The sequence below is a fragment of the Spea bombifrons genome, chromosome 3, assembly GCF_027358695.1.
Source record: "Spea bombifrons isolate aSpeBom1 chromosome 3, aSpeBom1.2.pri, whole genome shotgun sequence".
Lineage (NCBI taxonomy): Eukaryota > Metazoa > Chordata > Amphibia > Anura > Pelobatidae > Spea > Spea bombifrons.
In genome coordinates, this window is record NC_071089.1 from 121,034,265 (window position 1) to 121,049,054 (window position 14,790).

At 52.9% G+C, this 14,790-nt stretch overlaps 1 protein-coding gene across 2 annotated transcripts in view; it reads left to right on the top strand.

The window, feature by feature from the left end:
* Positions 1-1,899: 1,899 nt before the first annotated feature.
* LOC128484643 (zinc finger protein 835-like) overlaps positions 1,900-14,790 on the top strand; it is a 13,421-nt gene continuing 530 nt past the window's right edge. The window contains exons 1-9 of one of the 2 annotated variants that reach the window (XM_053461113.1): positions 1,900-1,949; positions 2,648-2,774; positions 3,306-3,389; positions 3,580-3,684; positions 3,826-3,927; positions 4,296-4,394; positions 4,970-5,718; positions 10,564-10,600; positions 13,830-14,790. The exon at positions 13,830-14,790 is cut by the window's right edge and continues 530 nt beyond it. In XM_053461113.1, coding sequence (XP_053317088.1) covers positions 1,932-1,949; positions 2,648-2,774; positions 3,306-3,389; positions 3,580-3,684; positions 3,826-3,927; positions 4,296-4,394; positions 4,970-5,718; positions 10,564-10,600; positions 13,830-14,695 — 2,187 coding nt within the window. In that variant the 5' untranslated portion in view covers positions 1,900-1,931 and the 3' untranslated portion in view covers positions 14,696-14,790. Of the gene's footprint in view, positions 1,950-2,647; positions 2,775-3,305; positions 3,390-3,579; positions 3,685-3,825; positions 3,928-4,295; positions 4,395-4,969; positions 5,719-9,374; positions 9,432-10,513; positions 10,601-10,914; positions 11,042-12,074; positions 12,156-12,360; positions 12,475-12,782; positions 12,870-12,968; positions 13,128-13,565 lie in introns of those variants that run through there. The other variant, XM_053461111.1, reaches the window with a different exon arrangement.

A 14,790-nucleotide genomic window follows, 5' to 3' on the forward strand; every position in this document is an offset into this window, starting at 1 on the left:
ACCTGATGTAATAATCCCCCATATACCGCATGCCTGGGGTAATAGTACCCAATATTCTGCACGCCGGGACATCTGATGTAATAATACCCCATATACCGCATGCCTGGGTTAATAGTACCCGATATTCTGCACGCCGGGACATCTGATGTAATAATCCCCCATATACCGCACGCCTGGGGTAATAGTACCCGATATTCTGCACGCCGGGACATCTGATGTAATAATACCCCATATACCGCATGCCTGGGGTAATAGTACCCGATATTCTGCACGCCGGGGCACCTGATGTAATTATCCCCCATAAACCGCACGCCTGGGGTAATAGTACCCAATATTCTGCACGCCGGGGCACCTGATGTAATAATCCCCCATAAACCGCACGCCTGGGGTAATAGTACCCGATATTCTGCACGCCGGGACACCTGATGTAAAAATACCCCATATACAGCACACCTGGGGTAACAGTACCCGATATGCTGGACGCCGGGACATCTAATGTAATATTACCCCATATACTGCATGCCTGGGGTAATAGTACCCAATATGCTGCACGCCGGGACATCTGATGTAATAATACCCTATATACAGCACGCCTGGGGTAATAGTACCCGATATTCTGCACGCCGGGACATCTGATGTAATAATACCCCATATAGAGCACGCCTGGGGTAATAGTACCCAATATGCTGCACGCTGGTACATCTGATGGAATATTACCCCATATACAGCACGCCTGGGGTAATTTGTTTTAGTCTGTCGATTGTCATCTCGTCGAATATATGTATTGTATGAAGCGCTCCGTAGAAGCGCTCCGTAGATTGCTAAATAAATAAAAGATCATAATAATAATGATAGGACCCGATAACCGTTATACTGCACGGGTGTCGGAGTGGCAGAGCCTGTCCTGGTGTGTGTGTTTGGGGTGTCGGTGTGGCAGAGCCTGTCCTGGTGTGTGTGTTTGGGGTGTCGGTGGGGCAGAGCCTGTCCTGGTGTGTGTGTTTGGGGTGTCGGTGGGGCAGAGCCTGTCCTGGTGTGTGTGTTTGGGGTGTCGGTGGGGCAGAGCCTGTCCTGGTGTGTGTGTTTGGGGTGTCGGTGTGGCAGAGCCTGTCCTGGTGTGTGTGTTTGGGGTGTCGGTGTGGCAGAGCCTGTCCTGGTGTGTGTGTGTTTGGTGCGAATTTGTAGTCACTTCACTTTCTAGACCTAGAAATCAGTGACAGGAAAAGTGAAGGTTTTGTGTTATTTACTCTTTCAATCTGCAAAATGGATCAGTGGCAGTAAATTGTGGTTTCAAGTGATGCTTATTAACCGCTCTCAGCCGGGTTACTAGATGGGGGTTACATGAGTCAATGTCCTTGAAGCTGCTGGGGAGGGGCCGTCGGGGGTAATTATCTGCGGGGAGGGGTGGTTATCTGCGGCTGGGGAAGATGTCTCTGTCCTTATCTGACAATTAAGCAGCTGAAGTTTGCAAACATGCGCGCTGGTGATCTGGATAAACTACTGCCCTGGGGCGAGGGAGGGTGGATGCACCGGCTGTATCCCGCCTCTTCTGCCCCGGGGTCAGAGCCCAGTCCTTATTAAAGCTCATGTGCCATCATGTCCCGGGGTCTCCAACTGTCTGCTCTTCTCCTTGGACATCACGCGGTAGCTTCCATCTCCACCCCTGAACCTGAATTCTCCATTAACAACACAGCTGTCTCTCCCGCTAACCGGACCCGATGCCTTGGGGTCATTCAAGCCTCTCCTTCATCCTCACATTCAGTCCCTCGCCGGATCCTGACGCTTCCACCTAAAAACCATCTGTCTGCCCGCGCCTCACAGTGGCGTCTCTTTAATTAACCCTTTGCGCTGGCCTCGCCATGTAATCGGTGTCCACGTTGTCTTTCAGGTACAGGTAAGCGAGCCGCGGCCCTGGTCAGAGAAGAGACGTCACGATGAATGCACCTCAGCGGGTACGTTACCTCTCCAGCCCCCGGCGCAGCGTCTCGGGGTATTGGTTAAAGCTGGGCCGGGGAGGACATCCATTATTTTGAAGGTCATTGGGGTTTTTTGCAGGCCGCCATTGCTGTCAGTCATATGATATTTTGGGTGACTTTCCCGGCTCAAACCCCACACTGAGCTGATGCTTTATGGCGATGCTAATGAAGTCCGTCCCTCCATAGACTTCTATTAGTCAGAGAGTCCAATTGGGTGATTAAGACTGAGCCATCCTATTGTTCCCCACAGGCAGTATGATAAGGAGTCGGGGGGTTTAGTAGATCGGGGATCAGATAACGGAGCGAGAATCATACAAACAGCTGATATGCGGCTGCCTGAAAACATTTATATTATGGGGCAAAAACTACAGCCATTGAAATACTATAAATCGCTTAGCTGTCACAGAAGATGCAGCCCTGCTGCTGTAGCTGCCCTCCTTCCACATGGTCCAACTATTCTTCACCGATGACTGCATGAAGCAGATAATTAGTGGAAGGAGAGTGAAGTCGGTGGGGCGCTTTCTACGCACGAGGGGTCTAAACAAACTCCTGCGCGCCGCGTCTGCTAAGCCAGCTAGGGGCAGGGGGGGGGTCACATGCAATGTAAAGCGCCGGGGGGGGAGAATATGTTGGCTGTTCCGCGGTTTCCGTTGGCTCATTATATGCTCCTCCAGGCCTCCGTCTCGTTCTCGGACGTGGCTGCCTCGTTCTCGCAGCAGGAGTGGGATCTGCTGGAGCCGTGGCAGAAGGATCTGTACAAGAAAGTGATGCAGGAAATCCACAGCGTCCTGCAGGACCTGGGTATGTTTTTGCTGGTGTAGTGGGTACATGTATCCTCCGCCAAGAGGGGACATTGCTACAACCGCGCTTGGCCGGGTTTGCGTGCGCTGCGATTGCCCGCTTGGCCGGGTTTGCGTGTGCCGCGATTGGCAGCTTGGCCGGGTTTGCGTGTGCCGCGATAGGCCGGGTTTGCGTGTGTCGCGATAGGCCGGGTTTGCGCATGCCGCGATTGGCCGGGTTTGCGTGTGCTGCGATTGGCCGCTTGGCCGGGTTTGCATGCGCCGCGATTGGCCGGGTTTGCGTGTGCCGCGATTGGCCGCTTGGCCGGGTTTGCGCATGCCGCGATTGGCCGGGTTTGCCCGTGCTGCGATTGGCCACTTGGCTGGGTTTGCACGTGCTGCACATGCCGCGATTGGCCGGGTTTGCGCATGCCGCGATTGGCCGCTTGGCCGGGTTTGCGCATGCCGCGATTGGCTGGCTGTATGCAGAGCTGCATGATGTCTCGCTGTCTCGCACAGTTAAGCAGACTGGGGTTTCTCTTTTCCTCTCCAGGATACCGCATCGAGAATTCGGAAATCCTTTTCCGGGTAGTGAGGAAGGACGAGCCGAGCCGCCGGTCCAGGAGCCCCAAGGAGGGTAAATTTCCAGCGTCTCCCCCGCCCCCCTTACTGAATATTATATATATATACATATAATACACGGCCGATCGTTATGTTATAGATCGTGTTACTCAGACGGCGCCCGCGTTACCCCCTCGTAGCCGCGTATGAAAGGGCTGCATGGAGCGCCTCGGCTCTACGCCTAAACGCGCTGTTTGTGTTTGCAGACTCGTGTTTTGCCCCTGATATCCTGTTGAGGGTAAATTATCACGGCGAGTCCACGGCCTCCGGCGAGCTCAGCAGCTCTGAAGCGGATGTGAAACGAGATTCGGGTGAGTGTTTGGTCCCCGCGCAGCGATGCCCCAGCCCCGCGATGCTCCTGCCCCGCGATGCTCCTGCCCCGCACCCCTCGGCTGTAGAGATGGGATCAGAGCCGTCCGAGGGGTTAACGCTCTTACTTTGTGTTTTACAAGTTTGCGGATCCAACCTTTACCTGAATGTTAAGCAAGAAGAGGAGGCGTACAGCCCGGCGTATGACTCCCAGACGGAGGAGAGCAACGAGAGCGCGAGCTCAGGTAATCGGTGCTATATCACGTGTAACAGACAGGCCGGGGGCTGCGCTCTAATAACGCGTAACGCACAGGCCAGGGGCTGCGCTCTAGTAACGCGTAACAGACGGACCGGGGGCTGCGCTCTAATAACATGTAACGGACGGGCCGGGGGCTGCGCTCTACTAACGTGTAACAGACAGACCGGGGGCTGCGCTCTAATAACGCGTAACGGACAGACCGGGGGCTGCGCTCTAATAACGCGTAACGGACAGACTGGGGGCTGCGCTCTAATAACATGTAACGGACGGGCCGGGGGCTGCGCTCTACTAACGTGTAACAGACAGGCCGGGGGCCGCACACACGATGCTAAAGCCCCTCTCGTGTTTTCGCAGAACGTTGCGTTGGGGAAGCGCCCTACACTGTAGTGGTGAAGAGCGAGATGGACTCTGCCGCTGAGGATCATGAAGACGCCATTAACGGCCCGGCTTCAGGTAAGAGGTTTTTAGAGCGGGTTTGTTCCGCACCCCTCCGTAACACGCGAGTCCCCCTCGTCTTCCTCGGGGCCGCCCCGCTGCTGCGAGGGAATTATACGCGGCCCTCGTGTTTATTTCGTATGAGGATAGCAAAGAACCTCAAGCTCGCAAAATCCGGCTTCATAAATATGCTGCAAATAGCCAAACTAATCTGAAGACGATAGATCTCGCCTTCCCGCACCGGGGGCCACAAAGCATCTGTGTTCATTCCAACATCCCCCGACATGAGAATCCCCCCACCCTCCCAGTGAGTATAATTAGTCCTGAAGAAGCAAATCGAATTGATTATGGAAGAAGCTCGGACCCTTGGAGCTCTATCACCTCGGACCGGCCCCGGAGCTATCGCTGAGACAGCGCTGACAGGAAGCGAGTACACCGCGCGGGCGTATGAATGAGTTGAGCCTGTTTCTACTTCCTGCACACGTGTGACAATTTACAGGGACTGCTTGGCAGTCATGTGCGTGAAAGTACATATGATGGCTGGAGGTTCCTGTTAAATCCGGTTACAGACATTTTATTTCTTTTTTTTACAGCTCAAGAGGCCGTCCAGGCGTGGAGTCCGGATAAAGTGAGACTGAGATCCCGGAGCCCGACCGGCGAAGAAGCCCCGGATCCGGCTCACCGAGTCAGGACACGAAGGCGGAAAGGCGTAGCTCGCCAAATAAAACCCGTCGCTGCTCTTCATAACTCCAACCAAAACAAGCAAAGTGAACCCAAAGAGAGCGCGGGCCCCCGACTGCCTCGCTTGTTAATGGAGTGCGAGTCCAGCCTGACCGGCGTTAAGTTTCCTTACGCTCCGGCCCGCAGCGGCGAGGAGATCTTCCCGTTCTCGGCCTTTGCGAAGGGCTTCGGCTTCCAGCAAAGGGGGCAGACGTTTATTATCTGTAGCGTGTGCGGAAAAACGTTCTGCAACAATTCCAGCTTCCAGGTGCACATGAGGACGCACACCGGGGAGCGGCCCTACAAGTGCACGGACTGCGAGAAGAGCTTCATCCGCAGCTCCCACCTGAAGATCCACCTACGGACCCACACGGGCGAGCGGCCCTACAAATGCCCCGAGTGCGACAAGTGTTTCCGGGACAATTCCAGCTTTGCGCGGCACCAGCGGATCCACACGGGCGAGAAGCCGTACCAGTGCGCCACGTGCGGGAAGTACTTCCGCAAGAAGTCCAATCTGAAGGACCACCAGAGGACGCACACGGGGGAGCGACCCTACAAATGCAAACACTGCGACAAAAGCTTCCACCAGAAGTCTAACTTACGGGTCCACGAAAGGAACCACCACACCGAAGACTGCTGAACTTACCCCGACGCCCTCCTAGCTTCTCGATAAGCAAGGTGTGCTCTGCGCAGGGGGTCTTTCACGCCGTGGGGTCATCCGCGGTGCCTCCTGCTGGGGATCTGCACCAAGGAGAGCCTTTGCTCTGTTAGATTCCTGAAGAAGACCTTTAGCTGTATATGTAGGTCTGGTCAAAGCCTGCGCGTAGCTGGCTCTCTTTCCACGCAGCATCCAATAGTGGGGTAAAAGGGGCAAACGTTTTGAGTTTCGCCGTATCACTTACGCACAGGTTCCGGACCGGCTCATTTTAACGAAACTCTGCGAGGCGTCTGCCTTTCTGCCCCCATAGCAGCCGATTCCAATGAACGCATTCATGCTCTTTTAACACAAATAGCTTTTTTTGCCATTAAATTGATTTTCTCATGAAAAAAAGGTTTCTGGGAAGTACGAAAAAACCCGACGCGGTAACCATGAACAAAAATTGACATCAAAAGTAATAGACGAGGCGGCCGGAGATGGAGGAGTCCGTGTGAGGTCCGTCTTTACCAGCAGGGGGCTTCGTTAACTAAACATTAACTGGGGGGGGTCATTTATGCCGGCATGGGCTTTGTACGGCGCCTAAAGTCACCCCGTAGACAGAATAACCCCCCTTAAACCATCTCTCTATTCTGGTGGTTAAACGGGGCCAGTTTCTTCCTATAAAACACTGTTTACGTGAGATGCCACTTGTGGTCCACTTTATGGCACGTCACGCAATAACAGTCACTTAGAGACGTGCCAGGACGATCGCCTCCTAAATTTCAATGGTGTAGCTGAAATTCCACTGTGAGATTTTGCCACTCACAATATGGCGGCGCGTCCTTTAAAAAAATAAAGTTGCCAAAATTTCCAAGAGGCTCTCTCCAGACCCTCCTGAGAACTCTGGCTCCCCCTGCAGGTTGAATACAGCTACTGCTTTCAACCATGCGAGTCAATGGAGCCCAGCTTTCTAATCACAATGGGATTAGTGAAAAAAATAAGAAAAATATAAAAATAGCAAAAAAAAAAAAGTAACATGTAAAAATTATTTTCCACTGATGTCACCATTGGGGGACCTTCCAGTTCCAAAAAATGTTAAAAAAAAAAATAAAAAAATATATACATATATATATGTATAAATATTTTTATGAGCAAGTCCTAAAATTAGTGCTTTATCTCAATTCTAACAGTTCTTCCATACGACCGTTACACCCTATGTCTAATTTCTAATTTGAAAAATGCACACGTCCCAAATGTGACCCTTTTGCCCCCCAAAAACTTCACAAACCCATGCATGTGGGGTATCGCTGTACTCAGGAGCTGTAAATTCATACCTAAAGTACAACGTGCGTGGGGAAAACACAAATACAAAAATACTACTGCAAACTTAAAGGCTGGTGATAAAAAAAAGTGCATGGAAAGATAAAAAACAACACGTATTCCAGCATGCTGTGGCCATAATATGTGACGGAATCCCCGATCGTATTATTTTACAAAGGGGTTCTAGTCATGTCCTTGTCTGGTCTGTCCTTTTATACCTGTATAGTCTGGTCATGTGTAACCTGGTCAGTCTTGTGAGCCCTGTGCTCTGTTGTCCTGTCCTGAGCCCCGGCAGAGGGGTGTCCTGTCCTGAGCCCTGGCAGAGGGGTGTCCTGTCCTGAGCCCCGGGTAGAGGGGTGTCCTGAGCCCCGGCAGAGGGATGTCCTGTCCTGAGCCCCGGGTAGAGGGGTGTCCTGTCCTGAGCCCCGGGCAGAGGGGTGTCCTGTCCTGAGCCCCGGGTAGAGGGGTGTCCTGTCCTGAGCCCCGGCAGAGGGGTGTCCTGTCCTGAGCCCTGGCAGAGGGGTGTCCTGTCCTGAGCCCCGGGTAGAGGAGTGTCCTGAGCCCCGGGCAGAGGGATGTCCTGTCCTGAGCCCCGGGTAGAGGGGTGTCCTGTCCTGAGCCCCGGGTAGAGGGGTGTCCTGAGCCCCGGCAGAGGGATGTCCTGTCCTGAGCCCCGGGTAGAGGGGTGTCCTGTCCTGAGCCCCGGGCAGAGGGGTGTCCTGTCCTGAGCCCCGGGTAGAGGGGTGTCCTGTCCTGAGCCCCGGGTAGCGGGGTGTCCTGTCCTGTTTACGTCGGATCTTGTGTGTATCCTGTCCCTGTATTCCTGTTTCTACTCCTTTGGCTCTGTCCTGCCTTTGCTGTCCTTAGCTGCAAGATATCTCTATATCCTGTTATCTGTACCGGATACCTCCCGCTGCTGTTTCAGCATCCTGGTATCTATTATTATTATCTTTTATTTATATAGCGCCAACCGTGTACGCAGCACTTAATACAATCCATATATTCAATGGGTTTGACAAGACGAGAATTGACAGACTAAGACAAACCGATACATTAGGTGGAGAGACTCGGCTCGCAAGCTTACAATCTTGAGGTAGCCACGCAATCCTGATGGCCCAGCACTCGGGGAAGTGTGGTTACCCTGCATCTGGCCCTGTGTCGCCGCTCCTGCATGGTGACTCGTGAAATTCCATTGGGCGCTGTGGGTCATTACAGTCGTCTGTATGGACCCCGCACGTGACACCTGCCCATTAACACACATATACACATACCCCTGCTTTTACACACACATATACACATACACTGCCCTTACACACACATATACACATACACTGCCCTTACAAACCCGCCTTTACACACACATACGCACATACACACACCAGCTTACAAACACACAAATACCTACACTGCTCATATACACACCTGCCCATACACCTCTGTGGGAGCGCAAGGTCTACCATTCCAAACCTCTGCTTTAGTGCTCCCTAATCACTATGCGCTGGGGATGACATCATATCCCTCCGCTCTGCGTCATTTCCCAGTGTGTAGTGACTAGGGAGCACAGAAGCCGAGGAACTGCGATCTCCCCAACCAGTCCTGCAGGCTGCAGCAGCTGATCGGGCGCTCTCCCGCCTCACCCTTCCTACGGCCCTGGTCTGTCAATAGAGGCATTCGTTCTCTGAAACTGCTCCTGCCTGGTAATAAAGGAGTTAATTCTGTGAACCTGCTTATGTCTGGCAATAGAGACATTCATTTTCTGAAACTGCTCATGCCTGGTAATAAAGGGGTTAATTCCGTGAAACTGCTTATGTCTGGTAATAGAGGGGTTAATTCCCTGAAACTGCTTATGTCTGGCAATAGAGGCATTCATTTTCTTAAACTGATCATGTTTGGTAACAGAGGGGTTAATCCTCCGAAACTGTTCATTTCTGGTAACAGGGTTGTTAATTCTTTGAAAATGCTCATGGCCCTGATCCCCACTGTATGTGATTTGAAAGGCCTCCTCTGTATGAAGGGTTAATTGCAGCAGGGACTCGGCGCCAATCACCTGCTGAGCGAGTGTCCGCATATTGTCTAGCAGGGTCAGGTTACCGTATTCCCGCTGGTAGGGCGGCACTTGCTAGTTTTAGTCACTGTGCGACATACATGTCGCGGTATAAACGCGGGGTTACTATGTGGTTGTTGGTAACATGGCGCTGTCGCGTTGCTCCTCACAGATGGATCGAAGCGCAGTAGCGTCTCTGCGCAAGCGCGATTTACCCTTTCCTTGCTGGCGTCTTTGTGTGGCGCTTGCGCTTTGCTTCACGCACGGACATTATTTCCGGTTCCGGTGGCTTCAGAAAAGGCTTCTACGGTGGCTTTCATTGACAGCCGGGTGAGTTAATTTGTTAAAAGCTGGGGGCGTGTCGGCGGACAGGGAACCGCTGCAAGAATCTGACTCCCGGCGACACGTGCTGGGCCAAGGAGCTAACAGTCTAATTAGAAATAAGCCTGCTGGCCTCCATCACAGGAGAACCTGCTGAGCCCAGGAGCTCACAGTCTAATTGCACAAATATCAGCTGAGCCCAGGAGCTTCCAATCTAATTACACATATACCAGCTGAGCCCAGGAGCTTCCAATCTAATTACACATACACCAGCTGAGCCCAGGAGCTTCCAATCTAATTACACATACACCAGCTGAGCCCAGGAGCTTCCAATCTAATTACACATATACCAGCTGAGCCCAGGAGCTTGCAATCTAATTATACATATACCTGCTGAGCCCAGGAGCATACTATATAATTGCCCATATACCAGCTGAGCCCAGGAGCTTGCAATCTAATTATACATATACCTGCTGAGCCCAGGACCATACTATATAATTGCCCATATACCAGCTGAGCCCCGGAGCTTGCAATCGAATTACACATATACCAGTTGAGCCCAGGAGCTTGCAATCTAATTATACATATACCTGCTGAGCCCAGGAGCATACTATCTAATTGCCCGTATACCTGCTGAGCCCAGGAGCTTGCAATCTAATTACCCATATACCTTCTTAGCCCAGGAGCTTGCAATCTAATTGGCAGTTAACCAGATGACATCATCAGAGCCTTCTGGGCCCAAGAGCTGACAAATTAAATCAGATGCTGAATTTGTGAAAACAGACTAAAGGAAGCGCATCCTCAGAGCTGACAATCTAATCCGCCATTAATTATTTACAAGCCGCCCCCCCATCAGTGAGCTCCTCGTTATACCCCGTTAGTTACCCGTGGCCCCGGGGGCCCCGTGTTTTGGGATGACACCCCCCCCCCCCGTTACTCGCCGAGTGCATTCAGCCCAATGCAGGAAGAGGAGGACTTTTTATCTCATGCGTGGAGTTAACTCTTTATGCACAGTATGAACCATTTGTGGGTCTCCCCCGCCTCCCTCCCCAATTATTTCTCACCGCCGGTTTGTTTGTCGGCAGAATCGAGGAGCCGCCGCCGCCGGCCGATTTCACCTCCCAGATGGAAAAACGCAAAACCGGAACGGAGAGAAGAAAATGCGGCTCGACGTCTGCGATGGTGAGACCGGGCTGGACCGCCGGTGGGAAGTCTGCCCCCTAGTTACCCCGTCCGCCGGTACAACCACCAGCGAAGTCTGCCCCCTAGTTACCCCGTCCGCCGGTACAACCACCAGCGAGGGCCACGCTCTACAGCTTCATTGGATGGGGTGCAGGAATTTTAGAGGGGCCACTAAAATAAACCTGAAGGGTTAACAGCGGGGTAGCACAGACACGTTAGACATCACCCCCCTCCCCCAGGCCTAGTAGGGTATAGAGGCAGAATGCTTGCTTGGAATACACGCATGTAACACGTGTCCTCCCCCCTTTTGTCAGGTGACTGTGACGTTCCACGACGTGGCGGCGTGTTTTGATGAAGACGACTGGGGCATCATGGAGGAGTGGCAGCGGGAGCTGTACAGAAACGCCATGAAAGAAATCCACACGGCCCTCCGAGATCTGGGTAAGAATCCTCCGCCCCGCCGCCTGGGTGTAGCGGATGTTGGGACTCCGTCAGGGCCGGATTAACGTTGGAGCTGCAGCTCTGCGCGGGACTGGTTTTTTAATCCCGCTCCCATGATTTTGTGGCCAATCCCGCCCGCTCCCGCCACGTGTGTGGCCAATCCCGCCCGCCTCCTTACCTGAACTACAGATTTCCGGCACAGTCCCGCAAGGGAAGTGATGTAAAATCATGTGACTCTGCTGTGTTCCTGGGTGTGATGTTCGAGGGGGCGGGGTTTCAGTGTGGCAGAGCCTGTCCTGGTGTGTGTGTGTTTGGGTGTTGGTGTAGCAGACACGGGGTTAATGTTGTAATTGACTATTGTAGCTGGAAATGGCTGAATTTTAATGGAATCTCTTTGTAGGCGTACAGAGGCCTTTTATCACTCCCATCACTCCTGTGTTCCAATGGCCCTTTATCACTCCCATCACTCCTGTGTTCTAATGGCCCTTTATCACTCCCATCACTCCTGTGTTCCAATGGCCCTTTATCACTCCCATCACTCCTGTGTTCCAATGGCCCTTTATCACTCCCATCGCTCCTGTGTTCCAATGGCCCTTTATCACTCCCATCACTCCTGTGTTCCAATGGCCCTTTATCACTCCCATCACTCCTGTGTTCCAATGGCTCTTTATCACTCCCATCACTCCTGTGTTCCAATGGCCCTTTATCACTCCTGTGTTTCAATGGCCCCTTATCACTCCCATCACTCCTGTGTTCCAATGGCCCTTTATCACTCCCATCACTCCTGTGTTCCAATGGCCCTTTATCACTCCCATCACTCCTGTGTTCCAATGGCCCTTTATCACTCCCATCACTCCCGTGTCCCAATGGCACGTTGTGTTCGCTGATCCAAGTTTTAGTATAAAAGGATAATTGATGGTTAGAAAACCCTTTTGTAATTATGTTACAGCCAGAAATCTCCTTGTTTCCCATGAAAACAGCCGAGTGACCCCAAACTTTTGAACAGCTGTGTATTTGTGACGGTATCTTGCAGGCTACAGGATCCTGAATCCAGACCTGCTGGTGAAGTTGGAGAATTCACAAGACAAAAGATGGCGGGAGAGCCGTTCCACAAGTGAGTGAATCTCAGAGGGCCCTCCGCGTGCGGGACAAAATGTAACGAGGGGACACGGTGTCCGGTGCCACCGAGTGTGCAGCTCTAGCGGAGAGCGGGGCTACCATCCGGCTGCGTGCCGCGGCTCGTGTCGGGAGTGTTGTGCTGTGCGTGTCGGAGCCGCTTACGTTGCCGGCGGGTGTTTTATGCCGATGTTCTCTGCCAGGCAGTGCCGTGCTGGTGCCTGATATTTTGCTGCGGATTGAACAGGAGAAGTGGAGCGTTCATAAAAACTCCACCGACAGAGCGAGAGCGCAGCCCCCGACCGACTCCCCCAGAGGTAAGTGTCCACTCGACTCACAGCAAACAATATGGTTGTTTGCGATACGCGCGATTTCTGTAGTCGGCGCGAGCTCTTTATTTCCTCCCCGTGTGTTACTTTACGCAGCAGTCGTAGCGGGAAATGTTTTATTGTCTCGGTAGAGCAGAAGACCGTAGCCCGATCCCCAGATAATGCAGGCTTGCCTCGGCTTAACGAAGAATCGGGATCCGGGAGTAAAGGTGTTAACGTGTCGATTGTTTGTGTAAGGTTTTCAGGTGAGATTTGTGCCGTGATAAATCCACTTAATCTCCATGATCTCGTGGCAGGAAGTCGCACGCGCAAACCGGAACATCCCATGAAAGTCAAGCTCGGGGAGGCACCGTATTACTCGGAGCCGGAGTGTGAGGACAGAGGTAACGATCCACCCGCGTCACATCGATACGCATGCTCGCACGCAAGGCCATCTATTATATGGCAATGCAATGCCTTCACGCGTGTCATTTGTTTACCAGCCACGTCTCCCACTCAGCCCCGGCCGGTGGCGGTCAAACGGGAGGAAGAGGAGCAGGAGTCTCTGTCCGGTCTGAAGGAGATCGAGGATGAGGAGACAAGGTCTGTCAGCTGCAAGACGGAGTCCGAAGACAACGTCGATCAAACGGACGACCCCACCAGTGAGTGGACGCTCCGCTGATATGACATCTTACTGCTGTGTCGCAGTCCCACTAAAATTGTTTATTTAAGGGGCAGTAATGTCCAGGGATCAGTGAGCCATCAGCGTAGCAGCCGCCGCCGCCGCCGCCGTACATGCGGACTCCTGCCATCCAGTGCCGTTTATTGCTTTATCAAAAACACATTATCTGTTCCCTAATGGGACCAAATCACCGCTCTAACTGCTTGGTGTTAATTAGCTCGTTAAAAGTCCATCATTATAATGAGTAGAAGTCCTCTCCTTCCTCTGCTGGTACTTGGTTAATGGATCTTTTAGGAATTGATCCTCCGGGGGGGTGTTTACTCCCTGCAGGTCAGTCTGTAGGTCGCATTCTGACAATCCTTTGCTTTTTAGTGAACATAGCCCAGTGTGGTAGCCTTTACTCTGTTTGTTTCCCCAGAGGTTGAGCCTGGAAGCGACGCCAGCACGGACACTCCGGCCGGAGAGAGTGGCAGGCTGAGCACTCAGGTGCCGCTGATCGGTCCTGACGGAGACAACGTGTTCCTCTTTACCGAAACCGGAATCGCGCTGAACCGGGCTCTGCCGCAGGAGTACACTTTGGAAAACGCTCTGGAGTTTGAGAAGTATCTGAGCAGCTTGACGCACCCTCCCTCTCTCATGATTCGGGACCAGCAGAGAGTCCCGCGAAGCGAGTTTGACCGAGGTTTCTACGAAAACTACAGCGTCCACAGCAAGAAACGCCTGATGCTGATGGAAGAGAAGCGATATCGGTGCTCAGAGTGCGGAAACGGCTTCACCAGAAACTCTCACCTCAAGGCTCACCGCCGGATTCACACGGGGGAACGTCCGTTCAAATGCACCAAGTGCGACAAGTCCTTCAGTGAGAACTCCCACCTCACTGTCCACCTCCGGGTCCACTCGGGGGAGAAGCGGTACAAGTGCGACATGTGCGAGAAGTGCTTCAGCGAGAATTCAAACCTTATTGTCCACCAGAGGATCCACACGGGGGAGAAGCCGTACAAATGCCCGGAGTGCGAGATCTGTTTCAGCCAGCACTCCAGCCTGGTGCGCCATCGCAGGAAACATTCCGGCGCTCGCCCGTACAAGTGTTCGCAGTGCGACAAGACGTTCAGCCAGAAGGGGCACCTAAGCAACCACGTACGGACGCATACCGGCGAGAGGCCGTATAAGTGCGCCGAGTGCGGCAAGTGTTTCAGTGAACATTCCCACCTCACAGGACACCAGAAGATACACACCGGGGAGAAGCCCTACACGTGCGACGTGTGCCAAAAGGGGTTCAGCAAGATCTCCAACCTGAAAGCTCATCAGCAGATCCACACCGGCTTCCGCCCTTATATCTGCACGCAGTGCGGGAAGAGCTTCACCCAACACTCTACCTTGGTCCGACACCAACGGGTCCACGTGGGCAAGATGGAGTCGTTCTGGAGAAAAATGTACGAGGACTCTGTGGGGACCACCAAGGACATGTCGTGGAAGGACGACCTAGTAATCCGAAATATAGATTGCCAGGATACAAAGGAAGCCACAGAACAGGATGGGGTTTCCTGACCATCCCCCAGCCGGGAATATTAATTGAACTCTTCCCGAAACTAGACTTCGCATTCCTGTGTACGTAACGTCGGAGATTCAGCACATTCGGGGGG